A 27,116-nucleotide genomic window follows, 5' to 3' on the forward strand; every position below is an offset into this window, starting at 1 on the left:
AAAAAAGTTTAAAATGACTACATAGCATGGATTCTATAAAAGTGTATTTTCATTGTCACATTAAGCCACACCCATTTATTAATAAACAAAATGTGCAAGTGGCAGAAAATATAGAAATATTTAGTAATATGGAGTACTGTGGGGCAGTAGCCCCAAAGACAATTTGAGACACTTTCCATCCCCCCCTCCCAACATGAAAAAAAAAATGCTTCTATCTCCAAGCTCGGAATGTCATATTTTTTAAATCCCTGTACTCTTCTACCTGTAATCTAGTTTTATCTGTTTCCGCGTGTAATTGAGATACTAGTTGTTTCTAACACTGCAATACTAGTGTTCTGTATTAATATAAATGTCAAGTGTTTTGTACTAGTTAAGGTATGCAGAATAGTTGTACACACATGATTTCATACATGGTTTGCATCTTTTTTCTTCAGTCAATTCTAAAGATATTTTTTTACTTTTATTTGTACCAGCTTGCCCTGATATTGTATATGGTCCTTGGTTAACACAGACAATGTGCATTTTAACTCTATTTTGAATGTTAAAGCTTATCTGCAGGAAAACTTGATATCACAGAAGAGGATTGACAAACAGGTGTTGGGGCAGGCTTGGAAGTGCTTCAACCATAGGATTTGTGGCAGACAAGCACTAAGCAACCAAGGGAAAAAAACATTTCATTCATCATTCTCCATAGAATATAGCTTTATTTAAAGTAGTTTTAGTTGTGTGCAAAGGATAATAGATTTCTATGTGTAATCATGTTCACAGGTTAGCGATTTCAAATGTGTCCAGAATACAAGATCATTGGAAATGTCGGAGATATCTATCTCTGTATACATCTATCCGATCAGGCACAACTTTAAAACCAGTGAATAACATTGATTATCTCGTGACAATGACGCCTTGACAGGTGTCATTGTCGAAATATATTAGGCAGCACGTGAGCAATCCATTCTTGTATGTGATGTGTTGGAAGCAGGAAAAATGGGCAAGTGTAAGGATCTGAGCGACTTTGACGTGGGCCAAATTGTGATGGCTGGACGACTGAGTCAGGGCATCTCCAAAATGGCAGGGGGGTGTTTCCTGAATGCAGTGGTTAGTACCTACCAATAGTGGTTCAAGGATAGACAACCCACAGAAGAGCTACTGTAGCACAAATTGCTGAAATAGTTAATGCTGGCTGTGAAAGAAAGGGGTCCAAACACAGTGTACGCAGCTTTCTTTGTATCCGCAGACTGGTTAGGATGCCCATGCTGACCTCTGTCCACTGCCAAAGTGCCTATTATGGGCACGTGAGTGCCAGAACTGAAACATGCTGCAATGGAAGAACATGGCCTGGTCTGATGAATCACATTTTCTTTTATATCATGTGGATGGGCGTGTGCATCGTTTACCTGGGGTAGAGATGGCACCAGGATGTGCTATGGGAAGAAGGCAAGCCGGCTGAGGCAGTGTAATGCTCTGGGCAATGTTCTGCTGGAAAACCTTGGGTCCTTTATATGGATGTTACTTTGATACGTACCACCTACCTAAATGTTGTTGCAGACTTGGTACTCCCCTTCATGGCAACAGTGTTCCCTGATGGTAGTGGTCTCTTTCCGCAGTATGTGTCCAAACACACTGAAAAAATTGTTTAAAGACCATTTCAAAGCGCTCAAGGTTTTGACTGGGTCTCCAAATTCCTGATATCTCAATCGGATCAAGCATTTGTGGGACGTCATGGCAAAACAAGTCGGAGCCATGGAGATCCCACCTCGCAACTTAACAGATTTCAAGGATTATCTGCTGCGAACGCCTTGGTGCCAGATACCACAGGGCACCTTCAGAGGTCTTGTGGAGACCATTCCTTGACTGATCAGAGCTGTTTTGACAGCACAAGGGGAACCTGCACTATATCAGGCAGGTGGTCTTATTGTTGTGGCTGATCAGTGTATGTATATGTCTGGTGATCAGTTATCATGCACCAATTCAAGAGCGCTTGACACCTGTCTTTTCTCTTTCTCTCCATAATGTGACACTTGCAAGGCCTGGAAATAATTGTTAATTATGCTTGTTAATTGGCTGAGACCTTGCTATAAAGTAAGGAACAATTTTCCCTACAAAATGAGTGAAACCTTAAATGTTTATGTATCTGGTTTTGTAAGTAGTGTCTAAAGTATTACAGTATCTTTAATTGTTGGCTGAAACAAGCACATCATTGCATTCTGTATTTCTGAAAATGGTTGTCTGGAATCTCAGGTCTCTTGATGTAGTATTTGTAGGTCTGTTGTAGTGTAAATAATTGCTCACTTGCAAATTTCCTCTTCTGCATTATAATATCATTCATAAATGTGTCTATCCTGTAGCTAAACCTGTGTTAGATATTTGTCTTTAATTTTGATTATCTTTTAAGCTTCAACTTCTTTAAAAAGTAATACATTAATATGTATTCAGAGATGCAGTTTAAAGTTATGAAGAGTTCTCACATTGGGGCAGATTCAATGCAGGAATTATCCGCACAAAGTGCCTCCGGATATTTTCTGACAGAAGTAACGCTGACCTCTGCTCATGCCCCATAGAGGGGTGAACGTAAAATCCGTTACTTTTTACTGTAGTAACTGTAATAAATCGCGGCTGCGATGTTCTGAGGAACATTACGGCCAATTGAATCTATCCGATTTGAGTTTTTTTAATTTGTTTTGTTTGCACTATTAATGGCCAGAAGTACATCTAGGTTTTGCCTTTGAATATAGGATACAGATTTTCAATTTGTACATTTCATGGTAATCTACAGCATGGGGGGTGGGGGGGGGGGGGGTCACATTTTAATTACAGCAGGAACTGGCTTTAAAAACTAAATAAAAAAACCTTTTAGGATTCTTTTAGACATTTCATTTTGGTGCGAAATATACACAACAACCAATTGGCAATTCTCTTCTCTGCCTATAGCAAGCTGGATAATAAGAGCAAGTGTGTCTAGCTGCTGTGATTTAGAGCAATTTGTTCACCTAAATACAAGGATGGTTAATGATCTTTGGTTTGACTCCTAGTAATGTTTACCAGAATGTTATGAAAGGTAAGGAATAATAAAAAACAATTTTTTACATGAATTTGATCACTAACTTAATGCTAATTAGAACCAAGCTTTGCGTGAGTAAATACATGTTCCATGTATCTCTCTGTGCCTATGATAATGCCAAACTTTTAATAGACTCTCTCACTCTGGTACCCTTCCCAAAAGCAGCTATTCCAAGTATAATATATTTTTGGAAAGAATAAAATAATGGTACCAGTTAGTGCAATATTGTTAATCTTAATTGGTGCTCAGTCACGTAATAAAGTGAACATATAGCATACTTAATCTAAACGTTTAACTGCGATACAATTGACCTTCTAAGGACCAGGACTTGTAGTATTCATATATACCAAATATATGAAAGGTTTTAAAAAAGCAAAAAATAAGATGGTGTAGTAGTGCTATTAGATATTTTGCTCAGACATATTATGGAAATGTACCTCCAATTAAACAATACAACAGCCTGTTGCCTTGCTGAGTACAGAGTTGCTTCTTCTGTTTTCTACAAGTCTTTCCAGGGCTCTATTAATGACAGATTCTTATACCCAGCTTCGTAGAATGATTGCACAAGTTTTCCAATACTTTTTCTCTATGTCAAGACTTCATCAAGGGGAGAAACAGGGGCCCCTACTCCTCCTTCATACTATACTTTTATATACTGCATTGTTAATTAGATATGGCACCTTACATGCCCACTAAACTGAATAAAACTATTCATTCATAATTATACTCCTTTACTAACAATGCACTGTATAGTCTATAAGTACACTAAAATAATCCTATACATTATAGTCCCCCCAAGACCTATATCCCGGGTGTTTCACCTGGCTCTTGGAGTCTGAAGGAGTCCTATTATAGTAGGACAAACCATTATTTATCCTATTATAACAAGCAGTGTGTGTGCACTGCAGCCAGCAGAATGTGTTAGACCACTGACCACCAGTCCAGACAGGCAGAGGTTCAGGTGCCAGGCATGAAAAAAAAGAATTAATTTAAAAAATAAATATAAAGTGCATCCAAACCAGCCAGCATGCGGGTAAAAACCGCTAGTGTCTTTATAAATAAATGTTGGCAACATTATTTTATCCCCCTTATAATTTGCGATCTGTTATACTGCCCTCATCCGGCTACTTCTTAATGCCACCGGGCTGGCAAAATTTTCTGGGCAGAACGCTTTACATTAATGTATTGCCATACTGATGGGTAAATATACAAGTGTGTTTGTGTTGTATTGTTTAATGTACATTTTCCTTAACCTGTGTGAATAAAATTATGCTGCGTGATTGAACGCTAATTAAAATGAATAATATTTCACTATTGGGTGCCATCCTTTATTATGTTGATATTTAGATATAATGTATTTAAATTGGACCTGCTATTCCCATGTAAAAGCACAAATTAATTGTTTGTCGAATAACAGAAATTAATACACTTAATCACAACTCAGTATTTTCACAAATTTGTTGTTGCAAATTTCAATTTTCCTATTTAAACCCATCATGATTAAGAGGTTTTAAGTACTTTCTGTACCCTAGTGAATTTATCTTGCTTTTTGAGTCAGATAGGACTTTTTGATATTGCTATTTGTATATATTCTTAATGCATTGTGCAGGAATTCTATGGGAAAACATTTCTAATGATTCTGCCCGTTGCTAATTTTAGACTGTGCAACCTTAGAAAGTAATTTTCAAGAGTTGGGTAATTGCCAAATTTGTGTATTTTCTGACCGTTGTAGGGCTAGTAGAGATTCAGATATCCCCTAATCCCAGATTCCGTACGACCTGTCTTTGCCTACAAATCGCACTGCGCTAGAGCTATAATTGCTGACCTGCAAGGGAGATCTGAAATGTCCTTGCATCCCAAGTTTCCTCTCAACACAGTATTGTGTTGTCACGGGATTCCCCTTAGCATGTTGTGTACAGACATCTGGTGGCCCAGAACAAAAAGTAAAGGCTTCTGGGCACATTGGTGTAACCTTAGGCTGTCGCTGATGTGTCCTTGTTACTGGTATTCTACCTCAAAAAGTTGCCATATTGAGCTGGTGTTTGCGTAGCCAATGCGTGGATGCGGGCAGCAACAATTGAAACTTTTAGAATCTCTTATCTCTGCAACTTTTCATGAAAGGGTTGCTAGCAAAGATAGAAGAGGTAGATAACCGTTTATATTTGGCAAAACAAACTTAAAAAAAAAAGAGCGAAGGAGATATATAATATAATTTATTATACATTATTATGATGGATACCTAAGTGTGGAATTTCAAACTTGTTTCATACACAACAAGAAATTGTCCATTGTATATAAGGCAGGGTAAATGAGATTGCAATGGCAAACCCATCCTATGCTAAAGAAATTGGAGTACTTTCCTACGTTTGGTTATAGCAATACTTTTAGACAGTTTTGTGTTGAATTATAAATTTGCTTTATTTTCTCTAATGGTACGGTGTTAATATTCCACGAGTGACTGGTAAAGATCAAAGGGATCAGATAATTGTTTTGTGCTGTGTATATCTTATTATGTTCCTAAATATGTCAGATTTATTTTTAAGTATTGGTTTTTGGTAACCTCAGCTGTTTTCATTTGTAAATAAATCTTATTCTGGTGACATGTACAGATTTTGTGGTTTATGAACAAATCTGATTTGTGATTTATTTATTTTTTTCCACCACTTCCGTCATACATATGCTCACATTCTGGCGAGATGTAGCTCTTTACACCCACATTCCATTATTTAAATTTGGCGACAAGTGCAGTTATTGTATTTTTATTTATTTTGTGTTAAATGTCAAATTCATGCTTTAATAAGGTTGCTATGAAGAGCAACCAGTGAGCGAATCAAATGGCACTTACACATTTGTTCCTCCTTCTCCAGCAGAGGTGAAATGGTTAAGCACGTCAGACATAGCCATATCTTAACAGCAGGTCAGAGGGGCACATTTATCATTTAACGTTGAAATAGAGAAATGGTTATCAATCCTTATCGGACGGATAAGTATTGATTCATTTCTCAAATTTATCAAAACCGGAGTACAGAAACAGCAGTCCCGATAATCTGCTGTTTCTGTGGAAAAAAAAATCATACTTACCTGCCTCTTCGGAAGCGCTGTCTTTGGGTCTTCTCCTTACTCTTCAATTGCGCATGTCCAGTTCCAAGAACTGGACATGCGCACACAGATCCCCTCTCTGTCTCTGCAACAATAGTTGCAGAGAGAGAGCTGTGAGTGACAGGGAGGGATCATGTGATCCCTCCACACATGCGCTGTCCAGCTCTGCTCTCCGGAGCAGAGCTGACCGCATTAGATTTCCTCATGTACGCCAGCTTCAGCTTCATTAACATGACAAGTTCCCGAAAAAAATGTTTTTTCGGGACTTGTTAGATTGCGGCCAGGAGCAGTCACCATTCTGTTGAATGGTGACTGCTCCCAAAAAAGAAGAGGAGTGCAAAGCAGCAGATATCCATGATATCTGCTGCGATGCCCCATTAATAAATTTGCGGAGGACACTGTGGGACCTTAATTATCCGTTAAAAGCACTATTGTGCTTTATTAAATATGCCCCAGAGTATCTATACTTTTCAACTCTCCCAATTGTCCACAACAGCGATTGATCAGATGTTGGGTAGCACAACTTCTCCAAAATTGTTAACGCACACATGTTTTACACTGTTTATGTTCAGAGACGCTCCATCCCTTGCTCGTGTTGGTTCCAGTCAGCCCTAGCATGGGTTAATTCACAACTGCAGCCTCCTATGGCCCCTACAGTGTTTACTTACAGTTTACTCTGAAGTCCTTGGGCATCTACTTGGTGTCCCAGAGCATCTTTCCCTCCTGACAGGGGTGTGCGTTGCAGCTTGCATCTCCCCGTCATCAGCACTATTGCACACCCATCACACAGCTCTACCTATTTAGCTTCTGTAGAGAGCTAGGGCTGTCTGAGACCGTCCACAGGATGGCTTGTGAGTGTTCCGTACCTGGCAACCAGCTAGTGTCTATTGTCACTTCTGTATACAATTAGAGAGATACAGTAAACTACAAAGTAGTATACGAAGCTTGCTTTACAACTCTTTTGCACATAGACAACAGTACACGATTAACATTGAAATAACACCACAATGCTACAGCATACATGCCAATTTAGCTATCTCAACCAAAAACAAGCAAACATTTTCAACCCAATCAATCTACTCTACTTGCAATTTTTGCATTAAGACTACATTGTATCCCATTGCATACAGACCGCAATTCTCATTCACACCGCTGAAATGAAATAATAAAAAAAAAAAAAAGTCTAAACTTAGGTGTGTAAAATGTGTGCTTTTACTGGGCAGCGGTATACATACAGGTGTAGCACATAGCAGTTTTCATGGTAAAATAGATTTCACGTTAAATGGACTGAATCTATGAGAAAAGTACTGGATATAGAGCATATATGCTCTTTATGATTGGGTATTCGCTTTGAGATTTCCTTCCACACACTGCAATAATAAGTCAGTGGCTGAGCATTTTGCAGTTACCTGTGCTGAATTGGAGTTCTAGAAATCATCCTATACGTTAATTCAGCACCGGTCACTGCAGTAATAGTTAAGTGCAAAGTTTGGGAGCAGAGCATTTTGTTCCAAGTGACTGGTGGATGTTCTACTATAATTAATTGAAAATAATCATTTTGACACCAATAAAGAAATAAAAATCCCATGTTAAAATAATAAAATTCTTGCCAAACAGTTCAAATTGAGCAAAAATATTGCATGTTATTGTCATTGTGCGCAAATGCAGCCCATACTATTTTAGTTTTGGAAGTCTGCCCCAAGCTCTTTCGAACATCAACAGTTATTGGGCAAAAAATGTTAGCAGATGGCTCAAGTTATCAATTTTGTACAATTCTACCATTAGAATTTTAGCAATGATGGGCTTATTTTTCTTTTTGAAAATGCACCTAGCTTCCCAGGTCACTGGTGCCTGTGACAATTCTTCATATCTTATGCTTTAATGTGCAAACATTTTTTAATTTAATTGTGAAAGTAAGATAAAGTGAAAAATTCTTAACATCGATATTTTACTACAAAAATAGTGGACTTCACTAGTACTTTTAACGAAAATCTTATCCTACAATGTCTCTATTTGGCTAACTTGAAATGAGATGTATCTTTTGCTTCATACTTTTATTTTATTACTACATGTGTAATTTTTAGTGATACTTTTTTTGCTAGCTTTATTAAGTAATTTTTTTTTTTTTTGGGGGGGCGATACACAAGTATTGGTGTTTAACCATAATGTCTATCATGATGTAGATGGTGTCTGTGTATTGTGACTAACTGGTATCTTTAGATACTTCCCTTCCTATCCTGACAGACTTCTGAATTCTAACGTTTCATGTAACATGAAGAAAACCTGTTTTCACTTTTAAATATGATAAACTAATGTTCTAGATCATTAATGTATTTAGATGTGTGTTCTTTTTGTTTCCTACCCAGACTGAAGGGTGCTAGTTTTTTCCTTCTCTCTGATTGAAAAAGCTGGTTATGAATTGTCATGGCCCTATTACTATCTTTATTCAAATGTTATGACTTGCATATGTGTCTCATTAGCATTTATAATTTTATAAAACTAATAGTGCTTATATTTGCAAATGCATATAATATATGTGAGCCGCATTGTAGCTGTCTTGTGTGGCTAAATACATAAAGCAGATTGGGCATGAGCCTTCATGAAATGACAGTGAGCAACCAATGGGGGTTAGAGAGAGACAATATATCTGGTCATTCAATAGATTTGAAAATCCAATAGGTGACTGGCATAAAACAGATCCTTTTATGTACAATAATATTTATTGCTAGATGTCACTGGATCACTCACAAGTAACTTATGGTATAAATTAATTTAAAGGAAAGAGCGTATGGCGCTTATTTATATAATTGCAAATGCACTTATTTTTGATATAGTGTATATTTTGATATAGGAAATCTTTATTTCTGAGACCAGGGGAGAAAATGCGTTTTTTTTGTGTGTTAACCTTTCTAAGAGAAATGCATTATTTCTGATGTATATATCTGATACAATAAGCCTTTGTTTAAAACGTCTTTTGTATATCTTGGTGTAAGGAAATGCATTGTTTGGGGTTTGCAACTTTTCTTGGGGGAATTCTTTTCTTTGGATGAAATGTGTATTCTGCAACTGTTGGAAGAAAGCACCCATGCTAATCTCTTGTTGATTAGACCTTTTGATGTGAGTGTTCAGTACCCCTTAAGGGAAAGGAAGGGGTAATTAGACTGCTGTCACATGTCCACTGTGTCCAAAATTAAGATGCAGGAAATCGCAGCAAGGTTTTAGGATATCGCAGATGAGCGTAAATATGGTTAGCTTTGAATTGCATGTAAATCTATGTTTGGATAAACAAAATGCATCCTGATTCTAAAAATAACTCGGACCTCAGGGGGCTGGCTTATCCAGTGAGGCTGCGCTCAAATGTGTATAAAAACAGCACTGTTTTGTATTAAAAATTGTTCTTCTGATTTCATCTGACTTTAGCACTGGTACCTCCAATCAGTGTGACTGCAAATAAACATCACTTGCTTCAAAGACCTGCTTGAAAATGTCTTACATGCTGAAAATCCTGTGACCTACAGATCAGACTCAAAATCTAATCTGTTCCTGGCTGTTCAGAGATGTGGACCCAGCTTTCGGGTACCACCGCTCTGCCTGCTACCCTACAGCCCTGGTCAGTGTGATAGGACAGGGGGGATCCATCCACAGCAACCCTGAGAGGTCAGGAGTACCAGCCCAGGTACACCAGTAACGGGGTATACTCGCAGCGTCAGTTACCCAGAAGAAACCCGGTACTTGGTGGCAGCATATTTTAAGCCCCTCCTACTGTGGCAAGAGGGCGCATTTGGGATAACTAATACCACTTTCATACTGCCGCCCCGGCAATATCCCGGGTAGTTAACCCGGGATATTGCCGGGGCACAGGGCAGTAAAGATAACAAGATTCCCGGGTCGGGCGGGTTCATACTGCACCTGCCCGACCCGGGTTTTAGGAAAAAAAAAAGTGAAAATTTTTAATTACTAAAAAATACATAACATTACTTAACTTATTCTCAGCCGGCGGTGTCTCCGGTGCGTTGCTGGCTGTCAGGGGGGACCTCTGGGTACTAAAATGACGTCATTTCTAGTCCATTAGAAATTACGTCATTTTAGTACCCAGAGGTCCCCCTGACAGCCGGCAACGCACCGGAGACACCGCTGGCTGAGAATAAGTTAAGTAAACATTTCTTATGTATTTTTTTAGTAATTAAAAACTTTTTTTTTTACTTCACAATTTTTTTTTTTTTTTTTTACAGTATGAATGGTGAGACCCGGGAATTACACGGGTTGCACCATTCATACTGCAGGCTAGCGGGGTCCAACACGGGAATTACCCCTCGCAAAATCCCGGGTCTAAGTCCTGGGATTTTAGACCCGGGATTTTGTGGTTGGACTATTCATACTGCACCAAGACCCGGGTTTTTCACCGTGCCTCTGCAAAAACCCGGGTTTTTGGTGCAGTATGAATGAGGTATAAAGGGAATGGTGGCAAAGTAAGCCCAGCCGGCTCCCAGCAGCAACAGACAGGGTGGCATAGGCGGTCCATCTTGGCACAACAGATGATCAAATTTCAGGCATAAAAATGGAAGGAGTTTATGTGGTTCTCCTGCACCTGAAATGGGCTCTGGATGACTGCCACCTTCATTAGAATTAGTTTTTGACATTTAACCCTCGCAGACACAACGTTCCGCACTGTTCAAGTGCTATTACTACTTTTCAAGGCTAGAGATGTTAATTTAGGAATTTTATTCACTTTGTAACCAGGACTTCCTTTGAAAGCAAGATAGACTGTAGTAGTAGTGCACCCATTCTAAGATACAATGGCAGGGTCTTTGGGTGTGGGGGTACAGACTCCTGTTGTTCTGCTTGTGGGGACACTATCTGATATGTGTACTACTTATTTGGGGGACCAGTGACTGGTATAGTGCACTGTCATACAATGCTAGTCTTTTTTACTCTTTACCATATACTTTTCCATGCAGTCACCTGATGTTGCTACCTGCCAATATGCACAACTCCACCCCTAATTATTTTGCATAAACATTAAAATAAAAATGGCCGTGGCTCTAACTTTTTGTAGATGGCCACTATTTCCCCCCCCCCCCCCCTCCCAGTTGGAGATCATTGGCAGTCATAGCAGAGAGTAGATATCTCCTAGTGTTTTTATATACACTCTATGGGAAAAAGTATTTGGCCACATCTGTTAATTATTGAATTGAGGTGTTTAAGTCAGACCTGTTGCTAGAGGTATATAAAATCAAGCACCTAGCCACGCAGTCTGCATTTGCAATCATTTGTGATACAAAATGGATCGTTCTGAAGAGCTCAGTAACTTCTATTGTGGTACTGTGATAGGATGCCACCTTTGCAATAAGACTGTTCGTGAAATTTCATCCCTGCTGGATATTCCTCAGTCAACTGTAAGTGATCTTATTAGAAAGTGGAAGCATTTCATCATCATCATCATCATCGCACCCAGAGGAAACCCACGCAAACATGGGGAGAACATACAAACTCCACACAGATAAGACTATGGTTGGAAATTGAACTCATGACACCAGCGCTGTGAGACAGAAGTGCTAACCACTAAGCCACAGTGCTGCCATTTAGGAACAGCAGGAAGACCACGTAAAATCACAGAGTGGGGTCAACGACTGCTAAGGTGCATGGTGCATAAAGTTGCCAACACACTGCTGATTCCATAGCTGAAGAGTTCCGAACTTCCACTAGCATTAATGTAAGTACAAAAATTGGGCACAAATTCCCACAGAAACTCTCTGACAGCTTGTGGAGAGCCTTCCAAGAAGGGTGGAAGCTGTTATTGCTGCAAAAGGGGAACAAACTCTATATTAAAGTATATGTACAATGTCATTACAGTCCCTGTTGGTGTAATAGTCAAGTGTCTAAATACTTTTGTCCATATAGTGTATTTAAAGAAACAAAACCAAAAAAAACACACCAGAGGTTCTCTATGCTCCTTTGTTTATAATGAATATTCGCAAAGTACTTCAACATGTGTACTGTTTATATTATGGTGGTGAGACTCCTCATTTTACAGCATTAGAGAGAGAGAGAGAGAGAGCACAGAGCGAGTTGGTTGGAGGGAGTTTCCAGAGAGCAGAAGAGCTTGCATTTACAAGTGTGGAAAACCTGTAGGTGCAAATCAGTCTCGACTGCAAAAAAATTAAAACATTAGCTTTTTTTTTATTTTTTTATTAAATGTAATGCTCTAAATTATTATTAGTTGGAAACTAGTATTGTTTAAATTAACTGTATTAACTTGGTAGTATATGGCAGTGTTGACAATGTTTTTTTTTAATGAAGTATTTTGGAACTATTTGGCCTTGTGTACACAAGTGTTATTGCAGGTATATTTTTAGGAGGGCCAGGCTGACTCCAATATATGGGGAAAAAAAACAGAGAAGACCACAAAGGTTAGTTTTATAGGTAATTGTTAGTGAAGGCACCCAATTACATTTCATGTCAAAAATCCACTTTTTTTTTTTTCTAAACCAGTGAAAATTTGTATACACAGAAAGATGACCAGCATGGATGCAGCATCATATAGTCTTATTACGCATAGGGATCAATGCAGTGTCTAGCTTAGTGCTGTGTGCACATTGGACATAGGTAGTAACGTGTGCATGAGGCCATGCTCCAGCCTAATTATGGTTCATATTGTTTATCAAAAGATTTTAAGGAAGAGCTGACTACACGGACTCGTACCCTTGTGTATTGAAAAGCGCAACTAGTTAAAAGTGTAGATGGTGAGCTCAAAATGCAATGTTTAGTATTCATAGCGCATTTTTAACTCATTTCCGAGCTCCCTGTAGCTGTACCCTCCTGCTCCCATAGAACTACCTTGTTAACGAAAATTAACACTCGTAAGGTAGCATCAACTTTGATGCGTAACACTTGTTTGTCAAAGCAAATTTTATTTTATTTTCTCTTAATATTAAAGGCTCAAGTGTAAGAGACTTTATTGTTGATTTGATATCTTTCCACTAGATAATTAATTAGTTTGATACTTGCATCATTTCACCACCCAAATGCATAATATTGCCAGACTTCTATTAGTTTAAGGACATTGAATTTGGTCTGCAATGGATGATCTGTATAGGAGTTATGTGAAGACTTTATTGGAATTGGTGTGTGCCCACTAGAAAACCATGCATGTAACATTGCAGAAAACCAAATTCTACACTTGTGCATTGTGCGTTATTAATGACCCTATGAAGCTTGCAGAAGGTCTGACAGAACAGTGCTTTGACTTTGGTGGTTTCTGTTTGAATTTTAAGACCCCTTTAATGCCCATAGCGATAGCGGCCTATTGCCTGGGTATATGAAATAAGGCAGAATTCAGAAGCCAGTCTGTTCAATTTAAGTGTACCTTTTATTGCCCCAGTGAATTTGTACATTAATTTTAAGCTATAGAAATGATGCCAAATCTTGGACTGTAACCATATATTTTAAGAGACTTTAAATTTATGCAGCCTTTGATGGCACCTTGATTTTCATAATGACTTTGTTGGATTTATAGGGAATTTACAAACACCAGAATTTGTAATGTGTCTTATTGCATTTTTAAAGGAGAAGTAAAAAAAAAAAAAGTCAAGAAGATAATAAATTAATGCATATATCCCACATTAAGGGGGATTTTAACTTTCCCTGAAGTAGCGCAGCGATAACTCTTACTGTTGGTACGGTAAATTTAACCCGGCTTTCTGCTCGGAGCTGTGAGCCAAAAGCCCCCGTTGAAATTACCGTAATAACGGTATCTAAGCGCACATATTGCGATAACAGTGCGCAGGCCGCGTTCCTTTTTACAGTAAAAGTACATAAATAAAGTCGATTTACATTAACTACTTCCCCTGGCTTCCTTTTGGGGGAGTGCAGATTGGCCGGAGTTCGGTTCTTTGGGACGCACTACATACTACATCACTTCGGACGTTATATCGGGAAACGGCTATTTGTTTGGAGGAACAAGTTCCCTCCACTAGTTATCTATCTGGACTATTGCCATTGTGAGTAGAAGCAGATTCCCGCAGATTGTCTATTAGAATGAACAGTCATTACAACGTAAACTTTAAGGGGTTTCTGCAATTATTGCGTGATTGCATTCCATTCATTTTTTTTATCATTTTTTTTCATATATTAGGATATATTGGATTTAATTACCACGCTTAAACAACAGGATTTCACAAGTTTCAGACTAATAACTTGGACACACTATATGTGGGACCGATTTATATATCAAAATCCAATCTATTATATCAACTACAACAGCTGTCACCTGTTTTAGTTACACCATGTTAAGATTGCATATTTAGCTTTTGTACGGACATTGTGCATATATAATTCAATTTTATTTTTTTATTTTTTATGTATTTTTATATTTTGTTTGTATTTTATATTTTTGCTTCCTCTTTCTTTTCGCCTGACACTGAGCGCTATAGGATAAATTTTACATATGATATTGAGATTTTGGGAGAGTCTCCCTACGGCTGCTTGTCTCAGGTTGGGAGTGAACAATTAGATTGGAGCGCTTATCCTTCAATTTATATTCTGTGTCAAAACAAGAAGTTATTTGATTCCTTACGCTTTCCCATTTTTCCTGCTTCCAAAACATCAACTTAACTCAGTCTGACTGTTCACTTGCTGCCTAAAATGTCCCTGCCCTTGACAGGTGCCATTGTAACAAGATAATCAATCTGTGTTATTCACTTCACTTGACAGTGGTCTTAATGTTGTGGCTGATCAATGTATATGTAAATGCTGCTTAACTGCATCTAATGTGCTCCCATTGATTTACATGAGACATAGTGAAATTAAGCAAAAAGTGTTAAAACAAAAATGTACTGCAATGCATGATACATGAACATATAAATATTGCAAATATGTACTCTTATTAGCTGCAATGATTTGTAGCTTCACATCCAAGTAAATGCTCTTAACTTGCTTTAGAAGTGCATCTTCAATGCAGAATTTTACCACCAGTGTGTACATAACGTAACGCTTGTCTTTCCAGTTTTTATTTTTCCAAAGTATTGATAATTTTGCTACAATTGGCATTTATCAGAATGTGTCTTGAAATATATACATACACCCACCCACCCATAAATCAGTGTGTGTATATGTATGTGTATATATTATATATGTGTGTATAGAAAGAGAGAGAATAATATCTTTCTCATTCACTAGAAGCTTTTATAGCATATTGTTGTGATGCTACTAGAGCAGGTTTGTGGCTGTGTCCCCAGGACCCAGCAGTGATACAGAGACATCAGTTTCACTTCACCTGTCGGGCACATAGGCTTTGGAAACAGGAAGTACTTGTGGGGAAATCTTTGTTTCTTATTTTTGTGACATTGTAAGCAGCATGCTGGATTTATGAAGAAAACAATTCCTCCTGCCTCATTTCCTTTGCCTTTTGATTTTGCATTTGTAGCGGAGTTTAAAGCATGATTTTGGTTTATCTGGTTATTGTGACTACATGTAGTGGTTAATAGGCAAGTTCATGTCTGTCCTTTCCTACATAGCGATGACCTCCTATGTATGGTTTTTTATCTTTGAACGGTTAGTAATCGTTCTTGCACTGCTCTTTCAAGAACTTCTAAATCTAAAAGTCAAGGTTGTTATATAGATATAAAAGTGTATGTTGCATAATTAAGTAATGTACCTAAAATAATGGAATTGTTTATACCAGTGGTTTCCAAACTTTTGCAGTTTGCGGCACCCTTAGAGTCGCCATAATTATTTCGAGGCACCCCTCCAAAATAATTACCGAGCAATCCCATTTTATAAGTATTTGGGTCAAAATAACGTAATAAGTATTTAGGTGAGGACAGAAATACTTCGTAAGTTTTTTGCAAAAATAATACACATAAATCCAAGGGAAAAGAATATTTTTATATATTTTTTTTTTTTTCAATTATATTTCTGTCCAAGAATAATTTGCAGCTAATAAGAGGAATAAGATCAAACAAAATAAAACATGTACAAAAATCATCACATGGTGCCCCTTCACTCTCACACTGCTCCCTCTTTCATTCTTTTGCCCCTCCATTGCTGTTTCCTATCACCATTTCCCTTCCATTCCTTTACTTACCATATTTGGCCTTTTTTATTCTTTTTCTAAAAACAAACAAACCCCAAAACACCTAACCAATCCGGCGGTGCCCGGGACCCAGCATCCTTCTCTCTCCTGCATCTCCTCACTGAACATGGACGTGATGACGTCATGCTCGAGATTTTGTGAGGAGGATGCTGTGTCCAGGGCGCTGCTGGATTTTTTTCTTTTTTTTTTTTTTTTTTTTTTTTTTTTTTTGTTCCCTTTCCTGGCCATGGCACCCCTGTGACTAAATCTGAAAGGTTAACTGTTCAGAAATGGAAATACTGATGGCTTTTATTATAATATAATATAAATTATTTCGTACCTAACTTTGGCATCCTTACTTGGCAAGTCATGGTACAACTTTATAAAGTTAGACACCAATTACCTGCCTAGACAGATATCCTAGGTCAGGTGTGAACATGAATCTGAAAAGCTGAGGAGCCATCGGTTTATAATATCCCCACACCTCATCTGTATCGTAACCCCACTTCCATAGCCCTCCCATCATACATTGTAGTGCTGGAATGTAAAACACTTGCCTCAAGGCTGTCCGCTGTATGTTTTCCAGCATTATCAGCAAATCCTCTTTAGGTTTGCTATAGTATTTACAGGCAGGAGACAGACCAAACAATCTGTGCGGGGAGAAGACGAAGTGTTTCACTGATAAAACATCTGTCTCCGGTCTAACATCTGGGCATCTGGATTTTTTCCACCCCTGTCCTAGACAGTAGGAATGTTCTGTAACAATAGTTCCACCTACAAGCAGGTGTTTAAAAAAAGTCATTTTGGCCACTGTTAAGTAATTGTCTCAGAGCTGTAAGAAATTCTCTGTTACACTTGTTGAAGCATATATGTACAGTAACTGTCTGCTTTGTTCTGGTGCATGATGGGGAATTAAATAAAATATCTAATTGAATTGGGTTACTGCACATTTACACTCAAATGGCTTCAGCCTGCCTAGTCATTACGTTTCAAGTTTCCACTTATACTCCTTTCACACTGCCTAAAAGACCCGAGTTTTTGCCGGGACACGGCCCCGACGACCCGGGTCTAGGCTCAGTGTGAAATAGGTCTCTGCATCTACCCGGGTTGGATGACCCGGGAATAACCCTCCAAAAGACCCAGGTAGCCTCCAGTGTGAACGGATATACCCGAGTTTTTGAACCCCCGGGTCTCATCGACACCTATTGAAAAGTTTAAAAACAAAGAAAATCACGAGGAGCCAATCAGAGCTCTCCTCTTCTGTTGTTGTCATGGAGACCCAGGCAGACCCGTGTTCAGTGTGAACATGGCCTATCCTGGTATTTGTCAGGATCGAAGGATCTGTCCCCTGGCAATATCCTGGGTTCATATACCCGGAATATTGCTGGGATGGCAATCTGAAAGCTGTGTTAGTCTGAGGAGATACTGTTTAGAACATAAAAAGTGGAATACAAACCGGTCCAATTTCTGTGAGAGCAAATTACTGATTCTACAAGACATAGTTGTTGTACCTCCATTAAGGGCTCATTCACACACGTGCTGAGAGAATGGGTAAAACACATGAAGACTAATGAATTTGTAGCATAGTTTCTATGTATTCTGCTGAGGTGCCCTTACCCACACAGTCTGTAGCATTGGTAGCACGCCCGTTAAAGGCCCGACTGGTTGCGTGTTCTGTGTTGCAGTTTTAGAACACAATGATGGGGAACGGTAGCATTGACCCTTACGTGTTCTGTTTGTAATGTATTTTGTAAATTTGTCAAAAGCGAGTGGACAAGGCTTTAGTAAATACATGTTTTAACGTTTTAGAATGTAATTTTAAAAAAATGTAATGCTTTTTGACTAATTTTTATGCAGTGATGCTGATTTGACCTTTCCTGATTTTTTTTTTTTTTGTTCAGTCTACTCCGCTTACAATAGATCTCAATAGTTTCTTTGTATATTATTGATTTCATGTTCTGAAGTAATTTTAGGGGGGTATTCAATTGGCGGCGGGATCGCCGCAAAGCCTGTGCTCGAAAAATATTACCGTTAATACGGTAATATTGCGCGTTAATACGGTAATTTACTCGCTGGATTGCAGCTCGAGCTGAAATCCAGCGAGATATTACCGTATTAACGGTAATATTTTTCAAACGCGGGCTTTGCGGCGATCCCGCCGTCAATTGAATACCCCCCTTAGTATAGCAGTTTATTCAGGCCTCATTTTTTTTTCTTTCTCTTGTTTGAAAAACAAGAAATATTTACAGTTTTGCTTCAAGGTTTCAAAACGGTATAAATTTATGCTTTTCCCCTTCTGCAGAAACAAGAGAAGGAACCTCTACTGTTTTTTCTTTTGTTTTTTTTCTCTTGTGGAAGTGCGAAGACATTTTATAAAGGGTTTGGTAAAGTTCTACAATTAAATGTACACTATATGGACAAAAGTACCGTATATACTCGTGTAGAAGCCGGTGAACTTACCTGGTGTCCGGTCCCTCGGCTGTCAACATTTTTATTTAGGTTTTTAAATTAGCGCTCTTTTCCACCCTAGGCTTATACTCGAGTCAATAAGTTTTCCCAGTTTTATGTAGTAAAATTAGGTGCCTCGGCTTATATTCGGGTTGACTTATACTTGAGTATATACGGTATTTGGCCACACCTGTTAATTATTGAATTGAGGTGTTTCAATCAGACCTGTTGCCAGAGGTGTATAGAATCAAGCACCTAGCCAAGCAGTCTCCATTTGCAAACATTTGTGATACTAAATGGGTCGTTCTGAAGAGCTCAGTGATTTCAAGATTGGTACTGTGATAGAAGAGCTGCTGGAGATTTCACGGTCAACTGTGGATAGTTTTAGAAAGTGTAAGCGTTTACAACAGCAACTCGGCCACGAATCGGAGGACCACGTAAAATCACAGAGCAGGGTCAACGACTGCTACGGCACATGTGTTCTGTGGAGTGATGAATCACACTTTGTTTGGCAGACAGATGGCCGAGTCCGGGTTTGGCGGCTGCTGGGAAAATGTTACCTGCCTGACTGCATTATGCTAACTGTGAAGTTTGGTGAAAGGAGGGATAATGGTATGGGGCTGTTTTTCAGGGTTTGGGCTTGGCCCCTTATCTCCAATGAAGGGCAATCTTAATGCTTTAGCATACCGAATCATTTTGGACAATGCTATGCTTCCAACTTTGTTGCATCAGTTTGGAGAAGGCCATTTTATATTCCAATATGTCTGTGTCCTAGTGCACAAAGCAAGGACTACAAAGACATGGTTTGAGGAGTTCGGTGTGGAAGAACGTGACTGGCCCGCACAGAGCCCTGACGTCAAACCCATTGAACACCTTTGGGATGAACTGAAATGGAGATTGCGAGCCAGGCCTTCTCGTCCAACGTCATTGCCTGACCTGAATGAATGGGCACATGCCTCCAAATTATTTTGTCCATATAGTGTATTTTAAACTGTAAACTATAACCGCAGTATCAAATTTTTTTATTTTCAGAATTATTTGATCTAAAAAAAAGTACGTGTTTGTTCAGACACAGAGCTAGCAAGGGACTTTTTGTATAGAGACAGCAAGGAATTTGTAAACAAAGTCCCAGAAGCAAAATTGTCATTGGCTTGGCTCTCCATTCTTTCTTTTGACTTCTCACTTCAAGTTGGAGAGTGTGAGGTGATATTTCAGTTCTGGTTGAGTAGGGATGTATTTAGGTGGTTGAACTCCTATTAAACTTGATAGCTTTCAGAAAAGGAATGAGGTAAATGGTGTTCTTGATAGGCCGATTTATAATATATTCACTTCATCTTTCGTTTCAGTTTAATACTTTGCCCAGTAATATATTATACACGCATATAAAACGTCCCTCTTTTAAAATTGTTAAAATGCTTTCAGAATTTTTCATCGGATTACTGTAGAATAGCTGACATTGTTTGTATTGCAAGAACATGAAAATTTGCTTGTATAAATTGTTTTGCTATTCTTCTGTAGGTCGCCCTAAAAGGGATAGTTACCGTTTTTGGCCAGGGATGGATGATCAGAAACCATCCAGCGAGGACAAAGAATCAGAAGCATCAGGTAATGCGGTGCGGTCTTATAGTGGACTTGTCATTTATGTGTAAAAATCTAATTTTAGCAATGATTTCTTGAAATCTGTATTTTTGAAATGGACATGGAAAATTCTGACTGAATACAGGCAGGAATAAAATTCCTATTTCCTCTTGGTTGGTACATGGTTTTATTCAGTGAGATGAACATACAGAAATGGGGAGGATGTTGAATGGAAGGATTTTTCTTTTTCTTTTTATGATCTATGTTTTCTAGTTTTAACAGCTCATGTTCTGTTAAACCAGGACCAACGGTGGGGGTTGTTATAACACCTAATCCTAGGATAAACCCACATCTCCAGATAATTGTTGAAAGTGGTAGCTCCCTTAGCTGAATATATTTGTTTTATTTCTCACCACACCAAACCAAAGCTGTCACATATGTAAATATGGTTTTACACATTGTTGCGCATGAACATTGTGTAGACAGAAATTTTGCGCTTTAAGAATTGACATCTGTAAATATGTATGTATCCTGTATCCGTGTGATGATAGAGAGATAGATAGATATATATATATAGATAGATATATATATATATATATATATATATATATATATATATATATATATATATATATATATATATATATATATAATCTTGCCATCTCTCCCTCGGGTCAGTCTCCCGGACTCCCGCGAGAGCTGTCATATATAGAGAGATGTATAAAAAAATCTATATCTAACGCCTTTTTAAAAAGGGTTGTGTGTAATCGTACACAGTAGCTTTTTGCTTTTTTTTTGTTTGTTTGTTTTGTTTTGCTTCGCAGTAGAACAAGGACCTAAAAAGTATTGGAGTTATAAAGCAAGAAGCTGTAGCGCCTCTTTCTAATGTCACTGTTTTTTCCTCTAAGCTGATGAAAATGCCTCCGATGTGGCCTGTGAAGCAGAAGCAGATGAGCCCAGCCATCCTTCGCCAACCGCATGCTCTGTAGTAGATGGTAGTCCTCCAGACCCGCCATGTAGCAGGTACCTACGCCTTTTAAATTGGTTTGTGACTGAATAGAAGGACTCTGATGCCTGGTGTTTCTAGTTAATGGTTTTAATTCCATCCCAAAATGGAGAATAAACATTAAATTATGCTTCTCATTGCCCATGTGTCTGATGGATTTAAATTACACCATAGTTGGTAATCCCAGTTTAACATAAACTTCCATTTACACTGCACAACTTTCCTGATGATAAACTCTTTTATACTTGTTATTGGGTTTATTTTTTATTTTTGTTGTTGTTGTAGTGGTTTCCATACGCGGCGCTGTGCTCTCTGTAACTGCGATGGATGCAGTCCACAGGGACAGCGTGAACTCCAGCGCTTTGATCCTTCACCGGGCCACCCAGAACTGGATCCTGCTCGCTGCCAGGTGCAAGAGATTGGCACTCAGTACTTAGATCCTGCTATCGTTGGCTTTGCAGAGTCTGTGTTACCAGAGGAGCTCTTTGAACCCTCAGGTTAGGAAGAAATGTTTTTCTCTAAGTACAGGTGTTTCAGTGACTGCAAACCTGTTTGTCACTTTAAGTTAGCTCGTAGGGGTAGATTTACTGAAGATCAGTGATTGGTTGTATTTTAAATGTTCATATATTTTTACATATTCTACTGAAACTGCTTATTAGTAGCACCAAAGTCACATAGGTTCCTGTTTGTTTTACCTTAATATGAAAACTTGCAAATGTATCCAGAAGTCAGTTTTGCACTAGGTTTTCTTCTCGTCAGGGCTCATCAGTGCAGGATAGGGGTTTTACTTCGTTTGCCATGTGAAATGGTATACAGACAGCTTTACTACAACAGTGCAAATGGTTAATTAGAATTCAACTTTACTCTAACATTTCATTAATAGGAGTTATCTCCAATGCTGCTGAACACATTGTGTGTTTGTTTTTTATTTTATTCCAGAGTATTAATTTGCACTACAGTAAATCCCAGGTTGTAAAGCCAGAGGACTTACGTTTGCTTTGTATGTTATCCCTCCTTCCATATGCAGGACACTGTTGGGTTCACTATTGGTGTGCGTCATGGTCGTATGGAGTCCACAATGTGGAAGGAACTGGACTGGTTAATGTGGATATAGCTGTATTCTCAGGGATATCACAGGTCTGTATTTACCCGAGTAACTGAGCTATGTGATTTGAGTGTATGTATGTATATGTGTATATATGTATGTATATGTGTATATGTGTATATATGTAATATGTGTTTGTGTGTGTGTATATATGTGTATATATGTGTATATATGTATATGTATATATATGTATATATATGTATATATATATATATATATATATATATATATATATATATATATGTGTGTATATTCATACATAATAAACACATTAAATTGGATATAAACATGCGGTCTGTCTTTTACAGAAATGTGAATACTGTAATCGCATGGGTGCTACCATTCAGTGTCACTCGACAGGGTGTTTGCGCCGATATCATTTTCCATGCGCTGCTGCGAGTGGATCCTTCCAATCAATGAAGACCTTAAAATTGCTGTGCACAGAACATGTGGCTGAGGCGGTTGCTATGGGTTAGTTTGGACACTTTGTGCCTTCGTAGTAATTGATATACTTCATTGTACTCATGATAAAAAATGTAATGCATCTTACCAGCCCAATCCTTTGTATGTTTGATGTTCCTTTTCCTGTGTTAGATGACTCTCGCTGCGTGCTATGTGACAAGCCTGGTGACCTCACAGACCTCCTGTTCTGTACTAGTTGTGGACTGCACTATCATGGCTCCTGTCTGGAGATTAGCGTCACACCGCTGAAGCGCTCTGGTTGGCAGTGTCCCGAGTGTAAAGTGTGCCAAACATGCAGGTAATGAAAAGAAGAACCGGTTGCAGTTTCTTTATCTAAAGCTATATCATTAAAAGCATACTTTAGTCATGTAACTGCTACACTATCCATTTTGCTAAGTTGGAGTTGCTTTGAATATATGTAGGTTTTTATATAGAGCAACTACTATTAACAAATCTTTACGTGACAATATAACAGGCTTATGATGCGTGAAGTATGTCGTCGACGCCCCTCCCATTCACAGGTTTTTTCAGCTGCATTTCTTATGTAAATACACTGCCAAATATTGTAAATTCTGCAGAGGTTTGAGCTTTGCATACAGATTTTGTAATTTATTAGTGATTTTTACATAGGGTACCCTGTATTTTGGGTTTATTGGTACCTTTTTTTTTTAAGAGGTTTTTCCACTTTTGTATAACCTTCTTTAATATTTGTAGTACCCCTGTATTCCCACGTACCTGAAACCGTTCTGCAGTTTGGTGTGTGCCACATATCCCTCTGCTGAAGGACTCAAACCATCAAGTCCTGTTCAATAAAGGACTAAATTGTTGGCAATACCCAGGTGGGAGTTGATGTAATAAAAAATAAGCTGCTTGTAAATACTATCCTAAAAGGGAGTTTTTCCGATATGCTACAAGGGGACAGGGGTGTAGCGGTGGTATTGAACTCCCCCTACACTCTTTAGAGGACCCAAGTGTTGTATCCCTTGTTTTGTATCCCCTGTTTTGTTACTTTTAGTGGGTCTGAAAAATGGAGGCGGTGTTTACTGCAGTACAAGGCTACATGTGATTATTTGGAAGTGACTGTCATGCAAATGTGTACTGCCAAAACTCCTGTCAAGAGCTATCAAAAGCAGCATTGGCATTGGAAGATGTACAACCTATTTTGAAAGTGTTTGGCTCGACCTGTAGAGTTGATTAAGAGATGTTCAAGTGTTGGGCATCTAGCTTCAAACCTCAGTGAGTGAGACGGCAGTAGAGCCGCTTAAGATGAGATGTTTTTCTTCTCCTCGCAGTGCTGCGTCTCATTACAGATACCATGGACTCGTAAAATCTGTATTGACCGTGTGAATCTCAAAGATTAAAAACACATGGCATAGTTTGTGGAACACCTATTAAATGGTTCTCTTCATAGCTACATGGAGTAAATTATGCCAGTTCATCCTCCGTATTTACTAGCTACTCTAGCTAACTAGAACAATTTGTGTTTAAGTGTATAATAGAAAAAAGTCTGCCAATACAAATTGAACCCTTAAATATCCTGTAATTAAATATATGGCCCTAGCTAACTTGGCCCCTTAAAACATTTTTTTAAAATATATTTTATAGTGACCTGCTACAAGATAGAATTTGTAAATGTAATTTTTAATTTAATATGATGGATGCAGTGCTAGACACATCACTAGACCTCCACAATGGCCTGGGAGTCCAGTGTTAGTGACCGGTATTGCATTTTTGGCAGATTGGGAAGCAGCTGATATTGCATATGATTAAGCTACTTAGTCACGTGATCAAGCCCATGTATCTGTCCCCTCAAAGTTGTCCTGAGTGAGCACAGCATGTGTTTGATGTATAGCCTCTGATTCTTGCGTGACAAGACAACTTTACTAGTACCTGGGGAACTGCCATATTGAAGTGCTTTTAGAGAAAAATGTACTGACATTCTACAATATTTGGTTTTTCAACCTGTTTCTTAATGACAGTTTACTTTGGCCATGTGTTACTTGAGATGAGCTGTCCAATTGTACAGTGTCAAAGCAGGGAGTATAAAGAGCACTCGCTGCTGGAAATACTGGAGCTATACAATTCAGAATGCTTACAGGTGGTGTGTTGGAACAGGGGCCTTACCTATCCAGTCAGCTGCTGGAATCATTATAAACCGGTTGTCCCTGCATGTTTGAATTACTTGCACTGTCCAGTCTTACTAACATGCTTGCAAATGTGTGTACTTTGTGGTTAATCGAATCTCCCCAATTGTATGCACACTTGCAAGTGAGCTGGAGTACAATTAATTATTTTCTGTAATAATCAATCAAATATTTAAACTGTCTAGTCATTTATTACAATGCAATCTCTCGGTTTTCAAAACTTGGAATATTGCTCCTTTTTATTTTTGAGTTTTCTGTATGGAAAGGGGATACATAGTAATGGCATATAGGCTACACAAATCTTGTCACTGTAGCATATTCATTGCTTTATTCTTGGTTTAAATATTGCCAAAAATTGCTAAATCTGCCATGGGTGTATCAGTTATCCAAATCATGTCCCAAACAGAAAACCTGGCGAGGATTCGATGATGCTAGTGTGTGATGCCTGTGACAAAGGATATCACACCTTCTGTCTGAAGCCAGCCATTGAGGATCTGCCCACAGGCTCATGGAAGTGCAAGGTATTTTTGTCTTGTCTTTAATATGTGTTCCTTGTACTGTACCGTTGTGCTCCACTGCCTGTGATAGTATTTTCTTTTGCAGTGCATTGCATATTTGGGAACATGTTCTATGGTGGGATTGTTTTAGGTTCTTTCAGGCACTAATTTCAAGTCTGAAGTAGTTTTTATAAAGAGGAGACTTGCCTCTCCCATAACTCCCCCCCCCCGAATAATGGTTGTGTGTAAAATCTTTTCTGCACAGCATTGTCGGGTTTGTCGAATCTGTGGCTCTCGCACAGCACATTTGGAGCCAGGGAGCCCATGGTATGAGAACTACTCCGTGTGCAAGAAATGCCAAGAGAAAAAGAGTCGCGTAGAGATGTGTGTTCAGTGTAATCAGCCTGACTCATGGGAGAACATGCATCAATGCTCCATTTGCTCAAAGTAAGTCTCTCTAAATTACTAGGTAAACAATAGATTGTGCACACAGGATATCCACAAAAAACTGCTGGAATCTGTAGGTAGTCCACACCTATTTAGCGCTGTTTTTTTTAGATGTTGTGTTGCTCTATAATAAGTGGATTTGAATGATATTCTATACAACTGGAATATAAATGAGCCAATATTGCTATCAGGCAGTGATATATAATCTAGGAAAAAGTGTTGTGATCTTAAGCCACTGTACGTGTACTTGGACTCTTGATTGTGCTGATAAAGAAATAAATGACAAGAGAAGCACTGCAGTTTTGGCTGGATATTAAAAATATTACCTTTTGAACACAATAAGAACAATGAATTTAATACAATCATCAAACTTATTAAACAGGTTAAAAACAATAAACAAAATATTGACAAGATTAAAATATATATTTGTCACCAGTATTTGAGTCCCATTCTAGATATCTCATTATATGACTGAAAAGTCCAAATGACTGGAAAATGCCAAGCTTAGCATAAAGGTCAAAGTTCAAATATCGTCCCAAGTGTTTCCAAACAGTAAATAGTCTCTCTATTTGCTGTTATGGCATTGATAAGTAAAATCCTTAAGGTGTCTGCTGGCGTCCTTTGCAGACTTTGATGGTAGAGATTGGCAGTGTAAGATACAGTACACGGATTGAATGGACGGCGTGCGTTTCATGTTGGAACGCACGCCGTTCTTTCAATCCATTTACTGTACAACTTCCTGTTTCCTGTTAGTGGAAAGAGACCGTTAACGCATTTCGTCACTGTGGTGACTTTTTCAATGGGGAATGTCGAAGTACTGATTAGTGCATCTATTTGTAGTCACCGATGTAGAATAAATTTGACATTTGATATGTAAATTAGAGGGAAAAACACTGTCTAGTGATCCATATGGATCTTTTTATAGAGTTTTGTTTTTTTTTCCTGCCCAACATTTCCAGTTTTTTGTATATAGGGTAGATTATTCATATATGGCAACTGACAACCTAATGATAAAACATAATTTTTTTACAACAATGTACGGAATATACATTATATGATCAAAATCCATAAATACCATATGTGACACAGGCTTTGTAATGAATCTTAAGGTAGAAGCATTGTAAAGGCATTCACAAGATGGCAGGTTTGCTAATTATGAGAAAAACAACTTTATTCCAGTAGTGATGGGAAAAAAACTAA

The 27,116-nt window shown here is 38.3% G+C and overlaps 1 protein-coding gene across 2 annotated transcripts in view; it reads left to right on the forward strand.

Moving 5' to 3' along the window:
• The window catches only part of KMT2D (lysine methyltransferase 2D), a 124,615-nt gene that overhangs the window by 5,370 nt on the left and 92,129 nt on the right, over positions 1-27,116 (forward strand). For both annotated transcript variants that reach the window (XM_075199632.1, XM_075199633.1), the window contains exons 2-9: positions 20,196-20,282; positions 21,164-21,278; positions 21,547-21,758; positions 22,289-22,398; positions 22,675-22,837; positions 22,961-23,126; positions 25,379-25,493; positions 25,735-25,916. In XM_075199632.1, the coding sequence (XP_075055733.1) occupies positions 20,234-20,282; positions 21,164-21,278; positions 21,547-21,758; positions 22,289-22,398; positions 22,675-22,837; positions 22,961-23,126; positions 25,379-25,493; positions 25,735-25,916 (1,112 nt within the window). In that variant the 5' untranslated portion in view covers positions 20,196-20,233. The remainder of the gene's footprint in view (positions 1-20,195; positions 20,283-21,163; positions 21,279-21,546; positions 21,759-22,288; positions 22,399-22,674; positions 22,838-22,960; positions 23,127-25,378; positions 25,494-25,734; positions 25,917-27,116) is intronic.

The sequence above is a fragment of the Mixophyes fleayi genome, chromosome 2 (assembly GCF_038048845.1).
Source record: "Mixophyes fleayi isolate aMixFle1 chromosome 2, aMixFle1.hap1, whole genome shotgun sequence".
NCBI lineage: Eukaryota > Metazoa > Chordata > Amphibia > Anura > Limnodynastidae > Mixophyes > Mixophyes fleayi.